A 27,945-nucleotide genomic window follows, 5' to 3' on the forward strand; every position below is an offset into this window, starting at 1 on the left:
CTTTCGCAATGAAGTCATATGTTTGGAATGTGTACCTTGGTCCATGCAATGTTGTGTGTTTTCCTAAAGGGATATACTGGATTTCGGTCGTCATTCGGAAGTATTATAGTAGGAATTCTTTAATCAGACGTGCATTTCAACCATCAAGCCAGAAGACCGTGAGTCATCAAACGAACTTAGAGAAGGAAAACATTTTGCAATCATCTAAGAACTCCTGAATTTGTCTAAAGGGAGATAAATTGATGAAAAAATTGCAGTGTATGCAAATCCAGTTTGGATAATATACAGTATTGTCAGAAGTACATACCAGCTGCTCTTCTGTTTTTATGAGCGGCAAATAAATTCAAATAGAAATGAAATTCGCCATCGGCTGCATAAAACCATGTCAATGTGGTAGCACTTTCTAGATAGTTTCGCTTTGCACAGATATTCTCCATAGTGGCATCTGGGCAAACTTCCAATGTGGTCCTCATTAGTCTAGTCTCAAGACTAAAGAGGTTGAGCTCTGGTGAAAACAAAGGCTCCTCCACCGCCAACAGCGCGCCCCAACAGCATGTTGTTATCTAAATACGAAAGATAGTATAATCCACCAACTGATCGCCTGCAAGTGGATTCAGATTCCCATTTGTATAAGCAAACAGGGAAACACATGAGGAGTAGGATTAGGGTAACGTGCAATTACCTATCTTGATTTCCTAAGGGGATCTGAGCCTTAAAAGTACGAATAAACTGCAAGATCTGCATTTAAAAATCCTTAAGCTCCCATGAGAAAATCTCGCAATTTTACTATGGTAAAACATTTAGAAACATGATCCGGGCAGCCTTGTCGGTAGCATCCGCCATTGTAACTAGGAATGTACAGGTTCCAAAGTGAGTAGACAATCGAACATTCTTGTTTATAATTTTGGAACCTTAAACTTACTCCGTATGTTGCGGGAACTATCCCCAAAGTTGTGAAATTGAGGTTCAGCATGTTTGAGTGTTATGTTCTAGTTTTCCAATCATTCATCAACTAAAAGATATTGTTTATACCTTGGCTAGCAAGGTATTTGACATAAAATGTCAACAAATCACACGGAAGAAAACGTGATTTGTCAATATAGGCTACAGATACAAAACCAACAAAAGTGTTCAATTAGACAAATAAGTAAAACAAAGAGAGGTAGAACCACCACCAAATGAAAGAAATCTCTTTATGCTTCATCCATCTCTATATTTATAATTCGAATTTCCAAGTAGAAGAATATTGAATCATCATTGAAATGGTTTATAATATGTTTAACATGACTATATAAAAAATCAGAGATGTATAATTCATTGACTAGTATTTCATAAGATTCTCACTATAAACTACTCCCATCGAACAAAGATGTGGGATGGTTACAAGGTAGAATGATCTCATACTTGAACCTATCATGTACTTGTCCGTAGACCTGATGAACGGATAGGCGGCCCCCAACCCAGCTCAAGCCCCCAATAAAATGATCGAGCTTGGCTAAATTTCTTAGGCCTGCTGGTCAGGCAAAGATTCCAAGCCTGGCTTACCCATCTTTAAAAAAAAAATAAAAATTGATAAATTCTGTTTTATTAGTAACTTTGATTTGAAATTAAAATCTATAACACTAGTGGGATAAAATAAACCAATAAGTAAATGTATGATAGAAGAATAATATAAAATTCATTGAGAAAGTGAAAAACACAAAGTCCTAACGTTCGGGCCTGACGGTGGACCCGGCCCACCCATGATTTCCCCTGGGCCCCGCTTAAAGGTTCACACCCAAGCAGGCCCAGCCCAACCTTGCAAAGGTCCTGCGGCTTATAATTCCAATATGGACTCTTGAACCTACTCAAAGCTTAAATAGCCATCCATAGGTTATGCGCACCCCTTAACCCAGGAATGGTGTGCTGGGTAGTATCTATTAAGAGATCGTTGGGGAAGGAGGGGAAAGAAAAAAAGCTGCAGGGATTCCCGCACTGATGTTATGTTTGGACGACATTACAGTCATCTACCTATCCCCCAAAAAAAATAAAAAAATGCAGTCATCTAACTGAAGCTTTTGCTGGCAAACACAAGTAAACTGCATCAAGTTCTTCAGAAAGCATGACAATAAGGAAGCAGTCATATGCTGATGATACAAAGAATGTGCATATTGTACACATCTAGCCCAGCACGGAAAAGCGCATCGATATTAAATCAGTAAATCAAGTTACCTGCAAGCTGAAAAATGACCGTGGAAGCAGAGCTGGAGCTATTAGAGCTTGCAGCTCCCCACTGATGTTTATATCTTCAAAAGTTACCTGCACGTGTCTTAAAAGCTTCATAAATATTTGTGAAACAAGCATGTTGCATCCCATAGAACATTCTGGCATTCCAGCAACACTTGATCAATGTGTGATGTTCCGAATCCTCATTACTAATGGAATCAAAGCTGATTGGGGAAAAATGCAAAGCACAAATGGTTTTCCCTATATAGGGCAGGAAAAGAAAACTGCCTCTAAAACCAAGACATCATATTGTATCCATCTAATTGAGTTAAACAGAGAAGAGGAAGGGCAGAGGGAAAAGGAGGATGACTGACCGCATATAAAGGAAAAGAGGGAAAAACAGAAAGGAAAGGGAGTAATAGAAGAAAGAAGAAAGTAAAGGAGAAGGAGAAAAATAAATAGAACCAGAAGAGGAGACGGAGGAGAAGAGATTGTTTTACCCAAGTTCAGGCTCACCTCCTAAAACCAAAATAAACAAAAAAAAAAAAAAAGTAACGAGTCTCTCAGAATAAGATGTACTGACCTCTTCAAACTGAAGGTAAATGTTACGAGCAGAAAGGACTGAAAATTTTGCGGAAACAAGCAGAGTAACACCATTGTCTTCCTGTTAGTTAAAACAAAAGCAGTATGAGATTCTGCTTTTTAAGGATTTCTTCAGTTTCTCTTTCAAGTTACTTTGACGCATTTATAGAGAATAATTAAAGCGTTTCGCTTCCCTCTCACCAAACTCCCAAGTTAAAAGAATTAACTTCACAACTTCAAAAATTATTATTTCTATGCATGAGTTATGTTCTCCTTCATACGTAGTGTTACAGCTCCTAAATACTGTTCCTTATCAGAATCTACAAATAAATTGAAGAGGAAAGCCTTGTCTTGCAGATAAAATGGAGAAGTCAAATCCAATCAAATCCAATTTTCAAATATGTACTTTGCGAAATGAAATTGAGCTGATTTATTAATCAAATCATTCAGACACTAGCAATCACAGTGATGGCTTTTTTATTTTCTATTTCAAGGCCTGTCATGAAACATCTAGTGAAGCAGAATGAAAAATTTCATGAGTCATGACTTCAATGAAAGGTCCTCATTTAGATTTTTCTTGTTTCCAGATTGTACAGCAGCATAATCGCCCATCCCCTCCTTGTGAAATGCTCAAGCCAGAAAGCAACTTCCACAAGAAAACTCCCAACAAGGCTAAACCTTTCTTCACTAGGTAAGCTCCTCCGCATGTGTCCTTTTGCATGGTATGCCTACTATATTTTAGAACTGCCTCACGGTCAGAAAGAGAATAGATTTCTACAAATGCAAACAATCTAGATCCTTATGCTTTCTACATCCGATTCCTTACTTCTTGACCACTTTTGACATGGTGCTTCCCCAATCAACAATGTGTCGGCAATTTCCTTATTACTCAATATAAGCCTAATAGGATGTTCCAAATTGAGAACACTAGACTTGGTTCGGAGATTCTGATCATCCCAGCAAATGTTGCAGCACTTGTGCTTTAAGAATTTGTCCATGAAAGGTTTGTCAAAACTAATCTATAGTGTATCTCAGATTCAGCTTCCAATCAAAATGTCCAATATTACGTGGAGTTGGGAAAGGACAATCCAAATAGAAAAGTATACCCAATGATAATATTCTCAATTATAGTTTCAAGGTGGAATTGCCAAAATTTGAAACTGATGGCTAAACTATTATTTGTGGCAAGTTTCAAAGGCAAATATATACTTCACTGAAAATACTTTCCTAGCAAGTCAGACAACAAAATATGGAAGGTAGAAAGGGGAGAAATTGACCTCTAGCAAAGTCGGGATGCTCCATTTGACAACATTGTAGACAACACCACCATTTGACTGATCCAGGCAATTGAATTTTTGGAAAATCTGCCCAACCTAGAATAATGCATTTAGTTATAAATCACCAAGTAGAAGAAGTTCTGGACATGATGCGAGACAAACGTACATATATCAGGAGATACAAAATCTGAAAGATGCAGCTGATCTCTACAGAGGACATAGTTTACAGCCAAGTTGCTGCGATAATTAATATGCAAAACATGAAAGAAAATGTCCCAATGACCAGTATAGGCAAAGATTTCGCTCATTGGAAAACAAAGAAGAGTATATAAAAGGCAATCCACAGCAACGCATAGAAGAAGCTAAAGCAAAAATAACTGAAAGGAATGAATTGCGTTATTTCGTAAGAGGATGTAGAAATTTCAAGTCTTACAACCTGGAAGAAAGGAAGAGTAGCAGCAGACTCAAGAAGAATGAGAACATCACGAGCAGAGGTATACTGCAGACGCCATGTCCCATCCAACTTCACCAGATCAATTGGCACACCAGAACAGTAACACTCGAGGTTCACCTGCTAGCGTTTTACATGGAACAGAGTATCGATGACTAATAGAGAGAGAGAGAGAGAGAGAGAGAGAGAGAGAGAGAGTCTTTAAAATTTGAGAGAAGATGGGAAGCATGCCATAGCCTCTTCAATGTTAGAACGTTGATCGGCACTGGTAATAAGACCTCGCTGGGTTTCCTGGACAGCTCTTAGAAGATTGTGTTTCTCATTCTCCAACGAAAGCTCTGGCACCTTGAAGCTCAGACGAAGTGAATCAATATGTCAGCCAAAGATACAGAGATAATCATTAGTGTACAACAAAACAAGGGAGAATCAGGTAACCTGGGCTCTCTGGGTGGCGCAACAAGTAACTGAACGAGCTCCTCGTTGATCATATAGCTTGAACGGGACGCGGTGACTTGTTGGAAAACCATCAGTTTCGCGGGTACACGTCTTTGCAGGCGGGAAGGATGACGGAGGTCCAAACGCCAATTCCATCGCTTTACCACATGATGTCAAATTCGATGAATCAGCAAAAGAAGGTATTAATGTTATGCAAGAGGAGGCAAAAGATGTCAAATTCGATGAAATTGCGGAAGCCGGAGATCCCAAGAGGGATGTTCAAGGAGGACCAAGAAAGGCCAGGCGCATTGTTAAACAAAAACAAAAGCAGCCCCGTACCCCATACCTGTTCAGTTCAGCGAACAATCACTACGAACAGCACCACATCAACAGAAGTCGCTTGGGCAGCGAAAAGCCTTGGATGCAACCGGTTACCAAACAAGAGGTCAAGCTCAGAGTTAAAACATTGTAGACAGGCGAGGAAGGGGGAAATCTGGACGAACCCACATTCAATTTCATTCATTTGAGTCGAGCAAGACTGGGCAAGTGACGGTAGGCATTATCCTCCCTCCTTCCGGCTCAACCGAGGAAGATGCGGTCCTCTTCTTCTTTCCTTCCCTTCCTTCTGGTGGGTGGTGCACCGGATGAAGTGAATTTTGGCACGTATTAAGATAAGATAAAGAGGCCTTTTTCGCATATTCGTATAGAAGAATTCCGCGCGCGCCTCCTTCAACGATTTACCACAAAGTCCTACATGTTGCCATTACTTCTTTTCCAAATACATTGCAAACTTGGTCACTCCTTTTGCTCTGAAACCATCAGTCCACCCAAAGCAACGTAACATATAAAATCATGCGCGCGTGGAATGAAGACAATGACCATGCCTTGAGTAAATTCCATGGTAGCGGAAAATATTTTCTGGATAATCATTCTCGAGGAAAATTGATTAGTTCATCTTTTATCTTGTCTTCCTAAAATGTGGCCAGAAAACATTTATTTTTGGTGTCCTAGTTTCACTTTAATAAATAATTCGTTTCAAGTATAATTAAAACCATTTGAGATCCTCACTAGAATATGCAAGATCAAATTTAAAGTAACTGGAAATTCATGACAAAATCAACTTAACTCTATACTTGTTCTTTTTTCTTTATGTTCGACGTCATAACTAGGAAAGCAAAAGATTCCATGAAAGTTATAGTTAAAGTTAGCGTAGATCAAACAATGACTGAAAAGTATGATGCACGAGATAAGAGAGAGAGAGAGAGAGAGAAGTGCTCATCGGTGCTGCATTGGCAACACGATAGCGGTGGCTCTGCAGGAAAAATAATTTCCTTTTTCACCGGATGGAAATTTATTTTCCAAAGTTTTATCCTATTTGCTCTAGTAGGTAGAAAATATTCTTGTCGACGGATTTATGTTCCGGTGTCGACATAGGTGAAAGGTCCATAAATATTTTCCTGTAAAATGGCTTTACTCCAAACAAACACACATACATCGAGTATAAATAAGCAACTCTATAAGAAATTAAAAGCTTCTTTAATTTCATATATTAAACCTAAGATGTAGCATGTTCCTCTGTTCCAAGAATACATTATTACCATCTTAGACAATCCATCATAATACAATACTTATTCTCCCTCCTGGACTGGACCAAAATGTCCAACCAACCAGACAATTACAACTTATTCATACCCCAACCAAAAAAAAATATGATGTAACACCTCAACATCTTCAAAGATTGAATGGGCCACCAGCAACACTTGTCTATCTCCTCAAGGTGTGCAATATGTATTCTGCATAAAGATCCCTGCATCATTGACGTTAAATTAGTCCTAGTTAAGAAAAAATTGTACGTGAAATCTGCTTAGGCGGCACAAAAAGGTGCTAACTGAGCAGAATATGATGTCCCTGTTCTAATCTGCTGATCTGTGCCCAACTATCTGGTTTCTTTACAATGTTGAGACGTCGACTGTTGATTGTGAACTTACATGGAATACTGAATGGCTTCAGTTGCGGTAGACGATGGTAGAAAATCATTCACAGCAACCTCCTTGTTCTCGTTCTTCTTGTCTGTACAATCATTAAAGAAAACAGTGGACTTCCAATCACAGACACCAGAAAATCTCAAAGGTGGAAAGGATACAATCTTCAAAAAAGCGGCGTATTTCTGAAAGGCGGTGAGGTGGGAGCTGTTTGATGTCAGTATAGTGCTTATATTCTGGATCATCAGCACAGACTGCGATTATTTTATCATCTTTTTCTCCCTGGATAAGACCAAAAGAAATCACCCAAACGTTATGCAAAAGCAACTGCAGGCATCTATGTTTCTTTCATTTAGTCTTTTTTTCTTTTGGAGGAGGGGGAAGTACCTGGTCAATCATGGGCATCAGTCCAATGGCTCTTGCACGTAGAAAGCAACCGGGAACGACTGGTTCCTGTTGAATTTATTCATTGAGTTAAACCTAAAATTTCCTTTACATCATGTGATTTGTACCATCCAAAACTCATCTGAAGTTGTGAACCTAGAGAGGACAGTGTTGCACTTTCAGAACAATCAATGTATTCGGACTATCCAAATTCACCCAATCAGTGTCTAACATCTGCTTTCCATGGAAGCTCAAAGCAGGGCATTCAGCAAGGACTTTCCTTGCAGAATGTCGGCTATACTAATACAAATTTACAATATTCATCGTTTCCTTCCACTCAGAGAGCAAGTTTGCAAGGTTACCAGGGAAGGGCCATATGTTGGATCATACAAAGGAGGAATTCCCTAAAGTGGAAAAGCCGAAAGATAAAAGCATATCCATTTTCATAATTACCCTGTTAGCTATTATCAGTAAACTGGTATGAGTTAATCAAATAAGCTCAACCTTTCCTATCGCGATACTAGCAATTGAATAACCTAAGAAAAAACTATTATAGAAGGAGGCCCTTTGTCTAGTTGACAAGTTGAGGAGATATACTGAACTGCAATAAGGAAGTAAAAGAGATCACCTGCATGAGAACTAATACGTCAATCGGATCATTGTCTTCACATAACGTTCGGGGAATGAAGCCATAGTTATGAGGATAGACTACAGATGAGTATAAAATCCTGTCAACCTGCACATAGTAATACAATGATTCAGGAAAGCAATGAGGCATTAAAAAAACACATATGGAAACTGTTTAAGTAGGAGATAAATAAGCTGCAATTGGAACAAACGTGATCCACTCAGTATAATTCATCTATCATTTCTCCTCCTTCATCCAAATCTCCAACACGAAGTCATGAACGGTAACTACTAATCATGGACAAAATGAAGTAGAAACATCTAAGGATTGAAATGGCAGACACTTAGCAGGGCTAGATCTACGAGAGATTTTGGCTTGGATAAACTAATACCTTAATGAGTCCAGTCTTCTTGTCAAGCTCATACTTGACCTTGCTTCCCTTTGTTATCTCAACGACCTTAATTGTTAGAGGCAGAAAGGAAGGGAAAAAGGTTAGAGAGGACATGAAATTGTGTTGCTGGGACGAACAGATTTGAGGAGATAATTGAGAAAAAATAATTACTTTTCTAAGTATATCATAAATTACGAAACTTATATTTCCATTTTCGATCGGACAAGCGAAATTCAAACCATCTCAGGGTAGGCCAGGTTAGAAACATTTCAACTAGACTACTAGAAAGAAAACATTTCGGTTCCTCTCCGGAGTCAAAGTAGAAGCTTATTATAATCAGTACTTGCATTAACATGATTAAGTTGGGATGGAAACCTACGCAATTGACAATTTGGGGGGCTTCAGGTCCTGGAGAAAAAAAATGAGGGAGACATATTAGCAAGTTTATCGTCATCACAAAATCGTACTGATAATAATGATATATTCAGCAATCGAAGGATGGGGAAACACCAATTTCAAGATCATGCCAAGGATGAGCAGCAACAGATCTCCTTGACAAGGAGGAAAGAATCCTCTCATTCAGGCGCGGAACTGGTCGATGGCTTCCATCAACTTCACTCATTTTGACTTAATGAGAGACTGCAGGGAGAGAGAGACGGGTTGGATTAGAAACTTGAGAAATGGAGACATGTCTCATCTCATCATGTCACAATTCCTACGTTCGATTTAAAAGCAATATGGCTACACTATACTGCGCCAGGATCAAAGAAAAATGCTATGATTCTATCTAGGCTCTTGTGAGGAAGCACAGGGGAATAATCAGAGCCAATACAAGACAGCAGGCAAGAGGGACAGGCGTACCTGCAGAGGTGGAGACAGAATGGACTGTAAGAGGAACATAAGAGAGGGGCATATGTTATATACGCGACGGGCGTGAGAGGTCAAACGTGAACATGGCTGTCAGAACATTAAGCAGAGAGGAGACAGGTTGTACTTCCACCTGTTTGGGGTAGGGTTTGGTTGGTTATTTTTAGATCCTGGATCCATGGATGTCTCCACCCCAGATGCGCAAAACATGGCAAGTCCTTCAACACCTCTACAATCATCATCGTTGCCTAAAAATCCTCGGAAAGCCTTTAGCAACGGCATTTGGTTCATATACATCTTTGTCCGGTGAATCCACTTGATGATGCTTCAACATTAGAACGATGCTCTTTAGCGGAAAAAAAATTAGAATTGTTATTTAGCAGGATGGTCTCCCAAAACAAATCGGAAGCAGGGTCAGACCAGACAGTTGAGGATCTCAAATTACGTTGACTTTGTGGTATGCCACTTCCATACGTGTGTGCAACTAGCATTATTTTCTTTGACTTTCATTTTGCGAGTCTTGCTAAGTTTTAGCTTCTCCTTCCCATAATAAAGAAACCCACGCACATACCAAAAATCTGTGTCATGGACCTTTGTCCTGCCAAATATTGCTATGTGTTTACTAAGTTTAAATGCTGAAATGAACACGAGAATGTCCGTTTATGTGCTCGTCACAATCGTCATGTGACAATTGGTCATCCCTAAATCTCCTATTAACTTTGAGTTAAATTTCCTAAATGATAAAGAAAACCCATCATCATCCATACGATATAGGTTTTTTAGCATATTATTTAAATTTATTTGCGAATTCTAAGTAGCCTTTCAGCGCAATCAACTCGATGGCCATGGCCTTCCTTCATACACTTGACATGATTAGGCATGTCTGTTTCCACCGCACCCCCATCATCTAGCCCAGTGGAGAAACTTTGTAACTAGACCATTAACCCGTGATTGGCACTGCAATGGATTTATGGTTTATTTTCACCGTTTTAACTTATATAGATAGAAGATACACAAATTAAATAATAGAGATTATATATTTTCGAAGTTTACGTGAAAATATAGTGAATTTAAAGTATATACAGCATGTGATGATATGTTTTTTAATAAAATGATAGTTGTGAAGTCATGCTTTTGTGAGAATATGAGAATCTTATGATAATAATAGAAGAAGTATGAAGAATAACTCGATTAATAATAGTTGAAAAAGGAAAATGCAGCTTTATGACTATTATTAATCACCTTCTCCTTGTAAAAAGAGTTAACTTATCAACCTCTTTTTGTTTAATGAATTAGCGTTTGACCAAATAAAAAATGTATGAATCTCCAGCTAACAAACACAATGAATTAGCGTTTGACCAATTCTAAAGGTACGTGGGATTATCATCAGCCTTATGTCAATCATATTTTTTTTGCTATTAAATCAGTACATTATCAAATTAAAAAAAAAAAAAATCTCTGACTGACCACTAGAAGCAGAAAACAAAAGAAAATCAAAGATTTGGAACTTGGGTAACTAAATAAGAGAAAGAATGCATTCAAAATTTAAACATCCAATAATCGTCTATGAGCGAGAATTATATAGTTCCTACGTATATTATGTACTCGGAGATTAGACACTAGCTTCCATAGGATGAGCTATGTGAAAATGAAGGGTTTGCATAACTTCTAAAATAGTTGAAATCTGGAACAAAAGTGAAGAAATTGAGAAATTTCTAAATATGAATTGTATTCAACAACATTATCGTAATACTCAGAGAATATAACAAAATTTTCTGATGAAAGACTTAGTAAAAAGAGTTACCAAAAAAAAAAAAAGACTTAGAACTTTCATCAACTGCGAACTTGCACCATTAAAATCCATCAAAATTAATGTTCGTTAAAAAAGGGTTAATACATTGAAAAACCCCAAACCGGTACAACTGTGACAAATTTACCCAAAACTATTTTTTTGACCACCAAAAACCCCAAACTGGTATACTTTTGACAAATTTACCATAAACTGGTACACTTGTGACAAATTTATCCTCTGTTAGTTTTAGTTAAATTTTCTTGTTAAATTATAAAGTTAAATAACACGTGACAATTGACCGGTATATCAATTTGAGATTTTATACTCTGTTTGTTATAGTTTATAATTTTTGTGATTTTTTGTGGTATTAATATAATTTTTCGAAAGGTATATTAATTACAAATTTACCAGTTTTGGGTTTTTTGTGGTCAAATAAATTAGTTTTGGGTAAATTTGTCATAAATGTACCGGTTTAGGGTTTTTATAGTTAGTCGGGGTAAATTTGTCACATGTGTACCAATTTTGGGTTTTTCATGGTCAAAAAAATAGTTTTGGGTAAATTTGTCACAAGTGTACCAGTTTTGGGTTTTTTAAGGTATTAACCCTTAAAAAAAACTAACGGTATTCGATGAACCAAGCCCCAATTCCTAGTTAAAAGTAAAATAGTGGAAAGTGCTAGAAAGTACTACTTGCAAAGAGAATGATTATTCATTTAGAAATTATCAACCTTAGAGGCAGCTTCATAGAACTCACCTATCAAAATATTCATAGTTTGCTGCACCAATTTGTAAATCAAGGTTTAATGTCTTTAGCATTGTTCTCCAAATGATATTTGAATAAAACCTCACATTTGCAAGATGCAAAGGGATTGGTCAAGTGCTTAAAGGTCCCAGTGAAGTCTTTAGTGCACCACTACGCCTAACTTTTGATCCGCCCCCAACGATTTCTTCCTTTCCAAGAGGTAGAGAGTGCGAATATGCAGTCGAACGAGAGAGAACAATCGAGGATCAATAGCACCATTCACCACTTAGCCTCCAAGAAGGCACCCCGAAACACTTGATCTCATTCATAAATTCCAACTTCTTCGAATTTGGAGTTGATTAAATGTGCTCCACCATTTGCCACGCGCAGGTGACACATTCCTGTCTCTTAAAATACACGCCTGTCTGATAAATTTGCAATGGCTGAAGTTCCTCACTTTTGGAGGAGATCATCTCCACAGTAACTCCACCTATCTAAGGAAAGAACCCTCCCCACAAAGGAACTCACAAGAACGAACACATGCCTGCTTCTGTGGTTTGCAACCAATATGCAACGCAAAGATAGTCAGATGCTAGTTCAGCACATTGATCGGGCAGTTATCTGCTTCCACAGGAAAAGCTTATGGCCACGGACTTGGCGGTTCCCATCTCTTTTTTATCATAAATAGAATGAAATACCAACGTTTCCGGCTTGCACATTTGAAGTATTCCCATCTGATTAGACCGGCTTCCAGTCTCAACAGCTTAGCCAATATCAGGTCAAAGAAAAGATTGCCAATCGAAAATAAAAATCCAGTCGAGCAACTATGTTGCTAGGAGGATCAGATGAATGGTATAGCTTATTACTAAAGATAGCCCTTCCTGGTTACATCAGTGCAACAAGACTAGATCATTTCTGGTGCTTCGAATTTACAAAAGCCAATAGTTTACAGATATTGGTGGGGATTATAATAAGAAACACTTGAAGAACGTAACAGGAAATAGCTCTGGTCTAAGGTTGTTGATGCCGACATGTGCTCTGCACATTCCAATTGCAGAAACAGAGAATACCGCACCTCTTGCCAGCAACCACCATTTCAGCTGCTTCCAGTAACCTCACCATATATGTCCTTGATTTTCCTAAGTAGAGCTTCCCTGAAATGTCATTGACCTGATGTCAGGTCTGAGATGTCTGGAGAGGCTTACGTTCCCAAGATCAAAACTGCAGGATGTCTTGAGAGTTTTAGAGCGAAAATTTTGAAACCAAATTTTGCGACTTACCTATCTGGTTTGAAAACAAGGTTCTTGTACGCAAACCACTGCAAAAGTAGATACAAAAAGGCAATCTGAGATGAGAATTACGGATTAATCACACTGATGGCTGCGCATTACAAGATGTATAATGTATAAACTGAGAAGCGTGCAGTAACTCAGTTGATCGAGGATGAAGAGGGTATGTAGTAGAATTCATGCAAATGGTATGTATCCACACGTTCACCTGATGGCATAAGCTCTTAAACCGCTTTTAGACAGAAGCATGGCAATCATAAACTGTTCATAACCAGGGTAGTTAACTGCTTTTTGGGGAGGGGGGAAGACTAATGAAGCAGATTTTGGAAGCCTGATGAACTCACCCCAGTATATCCAATTCCCACCAGCTCAAGAGCGCCAGGAATCAGGGGAAGCCTATCGATCGCCTGAAACCAAAATGAATTGATCCCCGCCACGTGCTCAGTCAGCGGTACCAATGACCATCTTTTTTCTCCTTCTGTAGTGAAGAAAAGTGAAAACAAAGAGAAACCGAGAGCCTCACCGAGATCATTCCGGTAGAGCCCCAGAGGGCAACCACACCAGCGACCGCCAGCGAACTGACGGCGTACTTATCTTCCACTTTGTCCCACTGTTTGTTTGGACAAAGAAAAATACCGACCAATCAATCAACTACCAAAATTTAACTTTCTCCTGCGACGAGAGCACAAAAATAACAACGGCGGGTATGGAGTGGAAGAATTACAGCTTCTTTGGCGGATTTGAAGATCTCAGGGAGCTCGGCGGCGGCGACTTCGGCAGGAGCCTCACCGGTAGCCATAGCCGCCACATTGCGCGCAATCTTACGACCTGAAGAAGAAACGCGTTGTACAGCAAAGTAGAAGAGAAGGAGGGGGGGTCAGTGACAGCGAGTAGAGCAGAGCAGAGTAGAGTAGAAACAGAGAGAGAGACATGGGGGAAGGTCATACAATAAGCGGAAGCAGAAGAGAGAGGGGGAGAGTGGAGAGCAGGGGGAGGGGGGAGGGAGGTGAGGAGGGTCTGGCTCTTCTGGGGCTGAGCTTGACGAGGGGCCTTGCCGTCCACCACAAGCGTCGACAGTGCGGAGGAGGACGAGGCGGTGCTGGTGGACGCCATGTTTCTTTTGCCAAGAGCCAAACTCCGCCCCCCCTGGTCACAAAGAAGCACAAGCAAGCAAGCAAGAGAGAGAGAAGGGGTCGACGTTATGTGTTTGCGGGGAAGGGAGAGAGCCACTCGTTGCCGTTGCTATGGTGTGGATATTGTTTGCTGACATGGCTGCACCACAGCCTTTTCTCACCTCCTCCCGGTGGATAGCTTTTCATTTCTGAGCAACAGTCCATCCGACTTCCACAAAACAGGGCACCTCCCAAATATCTTCCCTCATCCCCGCCTTCCATCGCAACCTTCGCACCCAATCATTTCCATCACGGAATCAAAGTTTTACTTTTGGATTTCCGTTTTACGCCTTCTGGCCCGTGACCATTCCATCAAACTGTAGTCTGACCCAACCTTTTCAAGAGGCGGAACAAAATTATGATATCTTCTAACCTTTTTCTCTTCCTTGGATAAATCAACAAATAGAATAGGGAACAGGAAAGTGCCGGGGATTCATCCCATACGTCCAAATTTTTGTGACCGATGCGTCCAAATTTGGATCCTTTAATGCGTTTGCGATGAGTTTAGAGGATGGGCCCAACGATATCATGATGCTCTTCTTTTCAGGCAAGTGAAGAACCGAAAGGAATGAACGGAATGATGGTCCGCATTGACAACGGGGATAGTCACCTATTTCTTCCCCACTTCTCCAGCCCCTTTTCTTTTTACCGTTGTCTCTTGTTTTCTTTCGCCCCGTGCAAATATTCTTTTTTCTATTCTATATGGCATGTGATTTTACGCCCCATGGCAAGAGAATCTTGAGTAATCGGAGTAAAAACAACGGCATAAAGCCCTTTTCAAATGTCAACTAAACAATAATTAGGGATGATTAAGGCCAAGACCAGGAATATCAAGCAGTGCCCGGGGGTCATCATCATCACAAAATCCCGGTTTATATATACATAGTTACAGAGAAGAGAACTTGCGTGTCTTTTGGAATCGCTGTCATGGAAAGGAGAGGCCACGGGCAGCAGCGAGCTGAGCCAACACGTATACATCCTTCAATAAATGATCTCCGACTTCTATCCATCTAGGACGTGAGATTCATCTGCTGCAAGCACAAGAAGTAGCTTACTTAGCTTGATCCGCAACATGGGCAATTGCCTTTCTAGTAAAGGGTTTCGGCAGGCCGAACAAATCGTAGAAGTGGCGACGACTGCCAGTGGCATCATGCAGTTCAAGGCACCCATCACACCCCAATGCATCACCAATGAATTCCCTGGTCATGCCATCTTCCGGAGCAGTGACCCTTTCTCAGGCCCTCTTCTTCACAACGAAGAGCTTCATCCTGGAGAATTGTACTACTTGCTCCCACTTCAGCCATTCAGAGGATCCATATCAGCCACATCTCGACCCAGCTACCGCATTTCCCTCGATCATCAGGGAATGATGCCCGGAAAGGCAGCCCCCGAGGTGCTTCCTAGATACAACAGCGCTGGGGTGTGGAAGGTGAAGTTGCTCATAAGCCCTGAGCAGTTAACCGAGATACTGTCTCAGGAGGCTCACACGGAGGCACTGATTGAGAGTCTCCGAACCGTGGCCAAGTCTGGCCACGTTGCTGGTAATGGAGCATCTTCCGTGGCTGATTCAGAGTACTGCAGCCTCTCCCAGAGTTAAATGGCGTCCTCCGTGTATTTATCTTTTCTTCTTATGTTTGTTTGCTCTTCTTCATGATGCGCTCCTCGAAGTAGTCCATCTTTCAATATGACTGCAGTCAGTGTAGGTAACTTATGTATCTACCAAATTTACTAATTAGATAAATTTCTCTTTGGATATTGGAGATGTCCAGAGGGCTATATCTCTTTCATAGACCTAGATTGAAGAGAATACCCAGCTGAATCATAGTCCAATACTTAATATTATACATTCTGCTCCAGCTAAGAAGTCCATAAATCTCCCGTTGCACGGTTTGGGAGCTACATAAGATAAAGATTTATACGTCTTGTTAGCCAGGTAAGTTTTATGGTGGAGCATTACCAGATTAAATTGAACACCCCCATTGAAGAAGCTGAAAGTTAAATTGAATCTAGTATACTTCTACAATATCCCTTAAACATGAGAAGGGTTGTATGTCTAAGATGGGTTGTTGCAGAGTCAATCTTGACTACTAGAACTATTGACTAGAACTAATAAAATACGTTCTGTGGCTTAAATCAAATGATAGAGAGAGTCGTTAGACAATGGTGCTGTCAGCAGTAAGTCGATTACTGTCAGTGGTTTTGACCCAAAAATATACTAATATCAGCAGCAAGGATTTATTTTGAAGCCTATGCAAGGATGATGGGAAAAGTACCAAAAAAACTCTAAACCTATAGCATTGATATTAATTCACTCTTAAATCTTTCAATTGAATTAATTCAATCCTAAATCTTTTCACATTGATATCAGTTCAATCCATCCGACTAAATTAAATCAGCCGGCACTAACATGGACATTAGCCAGACGGCCAACGCTAATTTGACAATTTTTAATAATTTTTTTTAATTTTTTTCAAAAAAAATTATTCTTTTCCTTTTTTTTTTTTCTTTTCTTTTTTCTCTCCTTCCTCCTTGAATGCCTTGCAATGGCCGATAAGCCTCCGGTAAGGCATGCCAACCATGCATCGGCCACTGAACAAGGGCCTAGCCAACTAACTAGGGTTGCGACCCTCACCCAACCTCATCCACAGCTAGCAAGGCCATGGAGGCCTTCGCCCAAGCCTTGGTGAACATCACCATGGCCTCACCAACCACAGGCAAGGCCGCACTGGACTGCAACTTTGGGTGAGGCAGCAAAGCCCTCGCCCAGCGACCAGCGAGCCACCAAAAGCTAGTGGGCCATTGCTGGAGAAGAAGGTTAAGAGGAAGAAAAGGAAAAATGAAAAAATTAATTAAAAATTCAAAAATAAAAAATTATACAAAAATTATCATGTCAGTGTTCATTGGCCAGCCAACATCCATGTCCACTCCAGAACTTGGCCGGATGGACTGAATTGATAACAATGTAAAAAGAATTAAGACTAAATTAAATCAATTGAAAGATTGGACTAAATTGGTACTAATGTTATAAGTTTAAGACTTTTTTTATTCTTTTTCCCAAGGATGATCGTAAGTTGGATAGTATCGCTGTTCTAACTGTTGCTCTTCCAGGATCAACGATCATCCTCATCCAAACTGAACAGATCTATCTAGGTCAACTTATACTGGACTAAGATGCTTGACATACAGATAAATTCACAGCAGCTGGTGACTGAGCTCTTCTGCTCTAGCTTATTTTGTGCATGAAAGCGAAAAAAATGCTTGAAAGTAAGTTCGTATTTTGCTTCTATATACCCAGGGTATCCAAGACCATATGCTACTCATAAATCCTCACCGGATGTGGCCCCACAAAAGCGAGTCTCCTAACAAGCAAGGCCCAAAGTTCACCTTCATAAGCTTTCCTATTAAACAGAACGTCGGGAAAAAAAAAAATCACTTGCTCCGACAATGAAGAAGAACCGGGCAGTGTCCTTAATTATGTTAGCTCCAAAGCGTCTTTAACCACTGCCGTTGGCTTTACAGAAACCTGTCTCCAAACAGGAGAGAAAATGCCACGTTGCTACTCATGTCGGCAGTAGGATCACAGAATCAAGTTATTCGCAATGATCAACAGCCATTAGAAATCCTAAGATATAAGTAGAAGGCCCTCCATGAGGGCACCAATTGCACATTTACTAGACACTGTCAGACAAGGCGATATTATTATTATACAAATCAGTTAAAAATAGAAAATTAAATTAAAAGAAGAGCCAAAACGAGAGACTGAAACATAAAAGAAATTTAAGAATCGAGATAATATTCAGCAAAGGTTCAATTTCCTTCACTAAAGATGGCTTAAAACCCCGCCACAGACACAGGCCGCCATGTCCTCCACACTCCTTTTTTTATGTGGAATGCCAGTGCTCAAGATTAAATGCGCACAGGGTGAGGACGGATAAAAGCTTTAGCAACTGTATCCGACGGGAAGTTTGGTCTGACTTCTGTCTCACCTAAACAGAGGGTACCAAGAAAGAGTCAAGTTCTTTGATCCCAACATTTGCGCAGGAAGGGGAGAGAGAGAGAGAGAGAGACCTTTTTTCAGCATTTCCGTCAGGTTGCCAAACTATATCCTTCAAGCCCGACGAGAAGCTGTTATAGAACTGCCACATGGCGCATTACTCAGCATACAAAATACTATACATCTCCACCCATAAAAATTTATTCGTCTAATTTGTTGAATAGCAGAAGAAGTGTCTCACTTAAAACTACTGACTATGGCTCAAATGTAAGAACTGATATTCTTATCAGGGATGCATAACATTCGAAAGACTCCTCACCTCCTGAATATCATATTCAAAATCTATTAAAATTATAGTAACTGGACCACCATCTCATCATCAAATCATCATCAGAGATGGAATTTTTGGAGCATTTTTAAAAGGCTTGTTTTGGAAAATCAATTTACTATAGTATATTAACTCAGAGATAAACTCGACTCCTCATTTATGAGGATAGAATAATGATAACAAAGCTTCCTTGAAATTTTATGAAAAGGGAGTAGATAATAGATTTTCAGAATTATAAGAAAATACCTTCATGGAAACCCAACTACTACTAAATTACCTCGATCATGGATCAGTTGGTCCACCCATAAAAACAGACGCCCAAAATAAGATCGAAGAAAGAAAAGTCAGGATCTGTTTGGACGACTGTTGAACCACTTTATAGAAAATATGCTCTTCTGAAAATTTTCTTTCGCAAAAGTAAACTCAAAAGTTATTTCAAGACATGTGAGAACTTATAGTGGGATTACTCCAGTCAAATTAAAAGTTCGCAATGAAAACCTATAGAGGCACAAAAACTAATTTCATATTTCTGTTTGACTTTATTTAGGATAAAATGTGTGTCCAAATAGATATGATCAGCTGTTTACTTCGATATGTTTTGAAAACAAACCGAATCGAAAAATAAGTACTTGCCTTATGAAACTCCAACGTGTCACCACCAGTTTTACGGAGCTCAACCATGTGGAGTGAAGGTGCCACCTCAAAAACCTGGAAGTGAAGAAGAAACCATTTCTTTAATTTATAAAAAATAATGCAAAAGATACTACAATGGAAACTATTGGCTAGTCTAAATTGAGCCTAAAATATTAGAAGAAGATGGATTACAATGGTCCTTCCTAGTTAATGACAGAATACACTAAAAGGCAGAGCCTGCATGAGGTACACCGCCATAGCCACTGAGCTTTATAAAGCTAGAATCTCAATGAATCAGAGCACAGTTTGAGATTACAATAGTCGCTCAAAAATCTACTCCATCCATTATCTATATGAAGTAGTAAACACCCTGCCCTTCTTGAAACCATAAGTGATTAACAATTATGCTACACCACACTTATGAAACCAAGTCAAGCAGCTCCATAACCATATTAAATGAGGGTGAGCAAAAGAGTTGGTTCCTTTATTACATTTACTTTGATAATCTGTCAGCAGGGGCGAGGGCCCCTCCTGTGAGGATTTCCACCTAGCTGTTACTTACCCTACCTCCTTTGTTATGATAATTCACCAACTTGGTTCTTTTAGGGTATTATCTCCCATGGTTCTGTATCCAAAAGTCTCGACATTTTTTCTTTACTTGTTATTAGAAGACCATACCTCTGTAGCCACAGAAAGGTGGCCTTTTCTTCCAGTTTTATCACCCCGCAGTTTCATCTGCAATCATTTGGAAATTAACAATCAGCAACATTATGAAAAATGAAGTACCACAAACATGGAAAATTGCAAGACAGTCTTTGCCAAGTGATATTGCCTTGTAATCTCTTTTATGAACATTAAAGCCCAAAGGCTTTGCAGTTTCCTCGATTTTACACATGATTTCATTTGCGGGGTGCTGAGAAGTAAATCGGGTTTCTCGCTTCACAAGGCCCTACATCAGCATACCCAGGCAAAAAGAGAGTTAAACCAAAATCATCCAGCCCAGTAAACAATTATGGAAACTTCAGTCAATGTTGAAAACTGAGCAGACCAACATCAGACTTTCTATTCAAGAATCAAGCTTGTACCATTTTTCTTTTTTTTAGCTTCACTAGTCTATAGAATGCATCCTTCCTCATTCTCAACTCAAGAATACACAACCTTCCCTTCCCTCAAGACTACATAGAATGTCCATCGCATATCATGCTTGTGAAATAAGTTGACAAACAGTTTCTATGGACACAACGAAGCAGAGGTCCATACAACAATACCACTGCAGACTCCTCAAAAAATCAAAAAACAAGTGCCGCAACAGTCATCTCCGTAAGTCAGGTCAAGACCCACTCAGTGATGGGCACAAACTCAAGACAATATTCAACATGTGTCATGAGGCATAAGCTCCAGCTCACTCATCCCCCATTCAGTGACATCTTCAATCCACACCGTTAGAAATGAATGCTTTACTGGATATAATTTCATCTATGAAGAGGTCCATAACACAAGTAGTTTATAGAAATGAACTATGCAATTTAGCAGTTTGAGGCAATACCATTAACACATACCATCTGCTTCTCAAATAAACTTTCGAGATTGAATCCTTGCGACCTAGAAATAAGCTCAAATGCATTCATGGATTCAGGCCTCTCTTTCCTCTCCGTTACAAGGTGTTCCTGGGGAAGAAAAGTGATGATCAAATGGAGGTTGCCCTCGTAATCTTGTTTAGACAATCCCTTGTTGTACAAAACGACATGCTACAAAATAATGGATTCATGCAAGATTTGGCGATAATAATGTCAGAAAATTTTTAAAGGGTAGGTGACGATACAAAGAGAAACGAATCACATTGAAAAGACATCCACTAGCATGATAATAAAGTCAGTGAAGTATAGATAGATGAAATAAAATATTCCTCACCTGTGAATCATTGAAAGCAGCATCAATGTCGTCAAGATTTACCTCCTCTTCATGCTCAAAGTGAGGTGGCCTGTAACCCTTCTTGAACCATTCATCTTCCCGGATTTCAGGAATTGTTATTCGCTGAAACAGGTTCAACTTATCGTTTTAAAGAATGAGAATAATCACCTAGCAAACCAATTTCCTAAAGTACGAGTGTGAGAATATAAATGAGGAAGTTGAAGCTAACCGTGAGAGGACTTGGATCAAGAATACGTAATATAAGATTCTTTGCACCAGATGAGAACCACGGAGGACATGCAAAATCAGCGTTGCAGATCTGAAAAGATTCTCATAAGTACAAAGTCATATTTCAAGGTTGGATTTTGAAAATATTGAGTATCCTCACCTTTTTGTACAAAGCAATGAGATTGGCTTCATCAAAAGGCAAGTATCCAGCCATTAATACAAAAAGAATTACCCCACAAGACCAAATATCGGATGATGTACCATCATATCCATTATCATTCAAGACCTGAAAAAAGGAAATATACGTGCTATACATTAAGAAAATATAGAAAAGGTAAGGAGAACGAGAGATGAAGCCTCTCAAATTTGAGATTCAGACCTCAGGAGCTACATAATTCGGTGTTCCACAGGCGGTGTGAAGCAACCCATCCCCCTACATAGGAAAAAAGAAGAAGAAAAAACAGAGAATATCCTTTCTTAAGCTCATGATATAGAAACTCATATTCTCTAGACATCCAACCCTATATTGGTTTCAGAAGTGCTCACTAAAGCAAGAAAATAGATCATGCATCATCATATGTGTAGAGATAATGATTTGTACAGACTCTGCATCATAACATTATAAAGTACAAACTAGACTATGCTTCTTCCTACATAAGGAAAAGGAAAAGAAAATTTTAAGACCAATAACGCTAAGGAAAGAAGAACCTGTAAAGTAATGAAAGGCGATAGATTTTGGGTACACCAAAATCGGGTCCCCGTATTAGCAACAACAGAAGAAATCGATTTAGAAAAATGTAGCGTAGCCCTGTTTTACCATTGCCATCTCAAATGACCAGTGAAAAGCAATGAACTATAACCTAATACCATAGAGACAGAGAAGAGACCACAAATCTCAAGTTAAAGATAAGAATACTTGCCCTCACTTTCTTTGAGAACGTACTCAATCCAAAATCCGAAACTTTAAGAACTCCATAGGTGTCTAGAAGCAAATTTTCAGGCTGCAACATCTCATAAAAAGTGAAATCAAGAAAAAAGGAATATAGGACATGTACAAGCAAAATCTCACGAAAAGTGAAATCAAGAAAAAGGAGGAATCTCATTGACCTTCAAATCTCTATGGTAAACACCCCTGCTATGACAGTAGTCCACAGCGTCAATGAGTTGCTGAAAATAGCGCCTGGCTTCATCCTCTTTTAGCCTTCCGTGTCTTGCCTGGGAGTCAATCAAAAGACCATTCTAGAAGATGAGGATCGCAGGCAACAATGGAGGTGCTGCACGAATGCTTCATCTTAGCAATACGAGGCCAAGCATTGATACAATTGCTTACTATTTTGTCAAAGAGCTCGCCACCATCAACAAACTCAAGAACAATGTAGATCTTCGTTTTGCTGGCCATGACCTATACATGTGCAGAATGGAAGACATTTGTCAGGTGATATACACAGTGGAAGTATGTTAGTTTCAAAGCAGCGACTACTGTGGGCCATAAAGGGCACACAACTGCATGCTATATAGTTCACGATTGATACGAAGATGAAAGCCACTGGAGCCTGCAAAAGCATACGGCGGCAATTTATAGGAGCAAAAGTAGCACACTTCACCGTGAAGGAAGAAAGATGAAGGGAAAGAATACCTCAAACATTTTAATAACGTTTGGATGCTTGATCAGCTTCATGGTTGATATTTCTCTCTTTATCTGTCCAAAGATTAAACAAAAGCAGCGTAAGCAACCATTCCTGAAGGTTGGGAAAATGTCGCGAGATAAAAAAAAAATTGAGAGCGTGACAGGAAGAATAAAGGAAGACCATTGAAAGTGAGAAATCGCGGCACAGGCCAGCCGGTATGAAGAATTTCTACGGTAACTCCCCCATCATCTGGTCATCAGATACGAAGCAGATGCAGCCAACTTAACAGTTTCCACTTAACCGCTATCGATCAGAAAGAAAAATGCCCCGCAATTGCCTTAAAATGGATATGGGTGCGGCGGGCCAAAGCATCAGAAGAAATTCTGAGAGTAGCATATTTCCGAAAGCCGCCACACCGACCAGGACCAACAAAAAAAAAAAAAAAAAAAGAGAAAAGAAAGCAAAGAAAAAAAATATCGAGACGGTATCTGCGGTGGACAGGCATTATGGATGGGATTGACATGATGATATGGAGGTTCGATTCAACGAACGCATAAGCGATGAAAGAAGTAACGGCAGTGGATCCATGATGGGTGGTGGTATAAGAGGTGCAGGGATACGGCGAGAGAGAGAGAGAGAGAGAGAGACCTGCTCGACCATCTTATGACGGAGGACGAGGTGGCGGTCGATGATCTTGATGGCGAAGGAGTCGCCGGAGTCAAGGTGCTTGGCGAACTTGACCTTGGCAAAGCTGCCTTCCCCGATCGTCTTGCCCAGCTCATATCTCCCCACGCGGGTCCTCGTCGCCGGTGCCTTCACGCTCATTTCTCGCCCAAAAACTCGACGTTGTCGGCTTCTCTTTAGATGGGTGGACACCAAAGGAAGGAGGGAAGGAGAGATGGACGGGACAGGAAAACAATTTTGCAAGCGCGACGACGTAAAACGGGGACGTAAATCTCTCCGGAAAGGTGTGGCCCGCGTCTGGCCCGTGTACGGGAGATGGAGGAGAGATGATGATGATGATGATGATGATGATGATATGATGATGGGGGAGGTGAGGGGTCCCACGTTTTGGAATCGGCGGTCCTAAATCTACCCTCGTTCTCTTCGGGTCGGGCAGAGTAGAAAAGTCTCCCTTGGATTGGACGAGGCTCGTCAGATAAGACGCAAAAGAGTATTTTGGACGGTTCGAATGCAAAATGTACGACGGTATGTAATGCGGGCTGACGCATTCACGTGTTCCCGAGGAGACTCCCGAGTCAGACACGAGCGGGACCCCTCCAATCCGATCCGATCCAATCCCTTGCATCCCACTTTTACGCTTATTAGTCTGTCTTCGTGTATATCCGATTCTCCTCCTCTTTCCCCATTTTGGCCTCCACAGGCCTCCTTCCTTAGGACTGCTCCCTTTTCGGTAAAATTGTCACCTTCTTCTGGTATCCGGATCTTTATCCAGTTCATTTACCCTCGCGATGGTGGAGGGTCTCTCTCAACAATCCGTTGGTTTCGCGTTTAATACCCCGTTTCTTCTGGGGGCATAATTCATTAGCAATTACTAATTCCGCAATGATTACTTCTTCGAAACTTATGTATGCGGATGGTGGAAGGATTGGGTTTACGGAGAGGGTGATTAGAAGGATTGGGATTTAGGAGACAAAAGGGCGGAGGAGGAGGAGGAGGAGCTTCAAGATCAATTCCTGGCATCACTGCCTGAAACGTACCTATTGATATGTAGGCACCAAGTCTTGACCTCCAATCAGAGGAGAAAGAAAAGAGGAAAGAAAGAAACAGAGGGAGGGCAGTAACGTCGTTGGGGATTCTAGAAGAGAAAGGGAGAGAAGATGGGGCCGGGATGAATGAGGAAGCATAACGACATTCTACATCATCATCTGGGGTGGCCGCCCAAATGAGTGAGGGGACCTGGCCCACCCCTGGGCAACAATAATTGAGAACGTCCAGATCTTTATCCTCGACTCACCTCCATTGTTGAGATTGTCTCTCTCTCTCTCTTTCTCTCTCTCTCAATCAATCAATCGATCAATCGAAGATGCACCCCCGTACAAACAGATACAAGCTCAATCGAGGGGAGATGGAAAATATCGGTTTGTGCTACCAATCCTTCTCTCGCCCGGTTGTTTTATGAATTATCAGGGGACATCACGTTGGGCCTTCGTCCACGCTCTGAGGCCCAGTTTTCTCATTAAAGAAATGGTGGGTCGGGGGGTGATGAAGCTCGAACTACCTGATAGATTGGGCCTACGCTGCGCAAATAGATCAAGGGTCCCAAATTGGGCCCCCTGTTTCTGTATTCGCCATGGGGAAAGGTTGGTATTATCTAAGTAGAACCAATACCGGTATGCGACACGCGATACAATACGACACGACACGTTTCTCAAAAAATAAAGAATTCTGACACGTTATATATTAAATATATACTTTTATAAACAAATTCACAAATCAATAAATAATATTAAAAAGTCTAGGATGAATTTACACTAAAAACATTAATCCACCAATAATCCACAAAACTTAAAGAAAACATAAAGCAATTTACATTCCAGACTCGCATATCAGACAAGTCGGAAGAAAAGAGAGAAAAAAAAAAACTTGAGGTAAATTATGTATCATAGACTGTGAGAGCTAGAAGAGAAAAGAATATTATGTTTTATGTTTTTTCCATTTTTTTCACATGTATATATTTTGACCCCTCATTTATTGAAAGTTTTTAAAATTGATCTTGTGAATTGGAATCACATGTCAGAAACTTGCGTATTGAAATTCCAACACAAATTTGGGAGAGTGTCGGGAAAGTTGACCGGGTGTCGGATTTTCCGACACGTATTAACCGAGCGTTAGAGAATGTCGAGAGTATCGAAGAGTGTCGAATATGTATGAGAGTGTATGATACGACATGAAAACTTTCGAAGAGGTATGAACACGTCTATATAATACTAGAGGAAGCTACTCGAGAAGAGCCGGGTCAATGCACCAGACAAACGAAAATGTGGCCTTCCTGCCCCCGGATAAACTTGCACCAGCACAATTTCCACCTGCACAATTGATTCGAATGGTGGAGGTCTCACCATCCCAATTTGTAGTGAGTACACGTTTGAATGATGTGAAAGACAAATATTCAACATCCAACGTCTAGAGCTTAAAGAAACAATGGAGGATACGTAATTGCTTATAACTCAATACTGTAAGCTCTTGAATGAAGATAAATTCATGGACTTCCTTTGGATCTCCTCGTTACAAAGACACTAGACTTCTATGGCGTCTTCCTCAAAAATTCGTATGTTCATTTGTGTATATTTAATTGTGGATAGATGACCCAACCAAGTCCCGCTCCAGATTGCTCTATCTAACTGTTCTCTCCTCACTTCCGTTCGGGATTACCAAGAAAACCTTGGTGCAATCTCCCGATTAATGGTTTCCTCAGTCCCCCAAATAAATAATTGGGGTTGATCATACTTGCAGATGCGGAGGTTCCAATCTGGTCCCTGCAATAATACCTCATCCCTTTCATTGGGGAACACATGCCTGAAACTAGATTGTGTTGAATCGGATTTGTTATTGGACTCAGGCTTGAGCTCCTTCTTACCCACTTCTTCCAAAGACAGGGGATACCGAACTCCGTCTACACGTCCTGATGCCCCTAATGTTCACAAAATGAGTGCAACAAAGCCACAAATTTCTTAGGTTAACCACTATGAGATTTTGTGGGACTCCCCCACTGTCAACTGTTCTAAAACTTAAGCTATTAGATAAAATAGTGGTTTGATATTTAAAATATTTTATTACTCTTCCGCACGTTTAGTTTGATCTTTTATTTGCATTGTACTAAACTTAGACATAATTAATTGGGAAGGCAAATGAATCTTGGAAAAATTTGAAATGAAGACGTAGTTTAATATTTAAATATTCTATCACTCTCCTTCAAGCTTAGTATGGTCTTTTTGTTTGGTAACAAGCATGGATATATTTAATTGGGAAGACAAATGAAGTTTAAAAAGATTTGAACTTAGAACCTTCAGCTTTGGTACCAAGTTAATACAACAACTTTTAGAACAGTTGAAGGTAATCATACAAAACCTTATATAGAAATATTTTATTGAGGAGACAAATATAGGCTTGGAAGATTCGAAACCAAGATCTCCTAGTTTTGATATTGTGTGAAATTTTGTAAAACCACTATCAACTATTTTAAAATTTTAAATTATTAGATAAAGACGCAACTTATTATTTAAATTATTCTAATACTTGCTCTCCTGCTTAGTTTAATCTTTTTATCCACCAAGTAGATTGAAAGGCAACAAGAAATTGATGGAAGTTTTTTTTTTTTTTTGTCACCCTACTTACTCCTATTCTAACTCTCACTCTCAAATTTTTGTCCTACCTTCTTGCAGAGGGACATTTTTAATCGAAACCCACACTTGAAACTAATTCGTCCCCACCCCAACCCCCGAAAAAGTGGAGATTCCACATTGAGGACTTTTTGCCATATGCACTTAATGGTACATTTGCATTATCAAGTTGCGTATCTTTCAACTTCTCTTGTTTTTTAATGACCAAAAGGTTGTCTTACCTCGTGACATCCGGGTTTTTGCTTGATGGATCGTGAGCCTCAACGATTAGCAATCATCACCACGCCATGAAGCTCCTCCCCGGATTACGCCATTCACGCCCTCATCGCATCACCGCAAGGGTGCGCCACCTCAACTCGTCCCCGTCACCATTGAGCCACTTCAACGACATGCCAAATTAGCGTCCCCAACATCTCATTAAGCCACTCACCACCGTCATCTCCGAACCAAGCCAACTCAATGCCACATCATCACCAAGCCACCTGGCTCTCTGTGCGACGCCACCACAGCATCAACACCGCATCATTCCACCGTGCATTGCCCCTCACCAATCATGGCATCACTAGCACCGGACACATAGCTCCAGCTGCCTTCGTTCGCTGCCTATGACTTAGCCCATGACCGCAAGAAACAAGAACGGGTAAATCAAACAATGAAGGAGAC

At 40.2% G+C, this 27,945-nt stretch overlaps 5 protein-coding genes across 11 annotated transcripts; 1 reads left to right on the forward strand and 4 right to left on the reverse strand.

Annotated features, from left to right (window-relative positions):
- Positions 1-219: 219 nt before the first annotated feature.
- On the reverse strand, positions 220-5,623 carry LOC104443323 (probable plastid-lipid-associated protein 10, chloroplastic). Of its 4 annotated transcripts, none has more exons than XM_039312584.1 (10): positions 5,458-5,623; positions 5,297-5,366; positions 4,951-5,108; positions 4,747-4,860; positions 4,501-4,638; positions 4,065-4,151; positions 2,789-2,869; positions 2,212-2,298; positions 683-738; positions 220-601 (listed from the first exon to the last, which is right to left on the reverse strand). In XM_039312584.1, exons 3-10 carry the CDS (start codon positions 5,104-5,106, stop codon positions 490-492), a joined length of 831 nt encoding a protein of 276 aa, XP_039168518.1. In that variant the 5' UTR covers positions 5,107-5,108; positions 5,297-5,366; positions 5,458-5,623; the 3' UTR covers positions 220-489. The 4 variants fall into 4 exon arrangements, with proteins under 4 accessions (XP_039168518.1, XP_010054956.1, XP_010054957.1 ...); XM_010056654.3 differs by having other exon boundaries at positions 4,065-4,160; positions 5,458-5,620; XM_010056655.3 differs by having other exon boundaries at positions 4,065-4,160; positions 5,454-5,620.
- Positions 5,624-6,505: 882 nt separating this feature from the next.
- On the reverse strand, positions 6,506-9,258 carry LOC104443325 (soluble inorganic pyrophosphatase 1). The gene is made up of 9 exons (XM_010056663.3): positions 9,197-9,258; positions 8,846-8,974; positions 8,715-8,743; positions 8,336-8,401; positions 7,945-8,052; positions 7,320-7,385; positions 7,094-7,214; positions 6,939-7,020; positions 6,506-6,757 (listed from the first exon to the last, which is right to left on the reverse strand). The coding sequence occupies exons 2-9, from the start codon at positions 8,955-8,957 to the stop codon at positions 6,715-6,717; spliced, it is 627 nt and encodes a 208-aa protein (XP_010054965.1). The 5' UTR covers positions 8,958-8,974; positions 9,197-9,258; the 3' UTR covers positions 6,506-6,714.
- A 3,282-nt stretch (positions 9,259-12,540) lies between these two features.
- On the reverse strand, positions 12,541-14,347 carry LOC104443326 (protein CURVATURE THYLAKOID 1B, chloroplastic). Its single transcript, XM_010056664.3, has 6 exons — positions 13,972-14,347; positions 13,749-13,852; positions 13,548-13,634; positions 13,369-13,431; positions 13,016-13,053; positions 12,541-12,889 (listed from the first exon to the last, which is right to left on the reverse strand). The coding sequence occupies exons 1-6, from the start codon at positions 14,135-14,137 to the stop codon at positions 12,832-12,834; spliced, it is 516 nt and encodes a 171-aa protein (XP_010054966.1). The 5' UTR covers positions 14,138-14,347; the 3' UTR covers positions 12,541-12,831.
- Positions 14,348-15,082: 735 nt separating this feature from the next.
- Positions 15,083-15,987, forward strand: LOC104443328. Its single transcript, XM_010056665.3, has one exon. It carries the CDS (start codon positions 15,269-15,271, stop codon positions 15,791-15,793), a length of 525 nt encoding a protein of 174 aa, XP_010054967.1. The 5' UTR covers positions 15,083-15,268; the 3' UTR covers positions 15,794-15,987.
- Positions 15,988-17,793: 1,806 nt separating this feature from the next.
- Positions 17,794-23,851, reverse strand: LOC104443329 (CBL-interacting serine/threonine-protein kinase 9). Of its 4 annotated transcripts, none has more exons than XM_039312848.1 (15): positions 23,567-23,850; positions 22,927-22,989; positions 22,621-22,692; positions 22,398-22,505; positions 22,217-22,291; positions 21,670-21,723; positions 21,451-21,576; positions 21,292-21,381; positions 21,063-21,185; positions 20,711-20,818; positions 19,984-20,100; positions 19,830-19,886; positions 19,152-19,226; positions 18,265-18,332; positions 17,794-18,182 (listed from the first exon to the last, which is right to left on the reverse strand). In XM_039312848.1, the coding sequence occupies exons 1-15, from the start codon at positions 23,741-23,743 to the stop codon at positions 18,179-18,181; spliced, it is 1,317 nt and encodes a 438-aa protein (XP_039168782.1). In that variant the 5' UTR covers positions 23,744-23,850; the 3' UTR covers positions 17,794-18,178. The 4 variants fall into 4 exon arrangements, 3 of the variants coding, with proteins under 3 accessions (XP_039168782.1, XP_039168783.1, XP_010054968.1); XM_039312849.1 differs by having other exon boundaries at positions 18,265-18,321; positions 22,211-22,291; XM_010056666.3 differs by having other exon boundaries at positions 22,211-22,291.
- Between the last annotated feature and the right edge of the window lie 4,094 nt (positions 23,852-27,945).

This window comes from Eucalyptus grandis, chromosome 5 (assembly GCF_016545825.1).
Source record: "Eucalyptus grandis isolate ANBG69807.140 chromosome 5, ASM1654582v1, whole genome shotgun sequence".
NCBI lineage: Eukaryota > Viridiplantae > Streptophyta > Magnoliopsida > Myrtales > Myrtaceae > Eucalyptus > Eucalyptus grandis.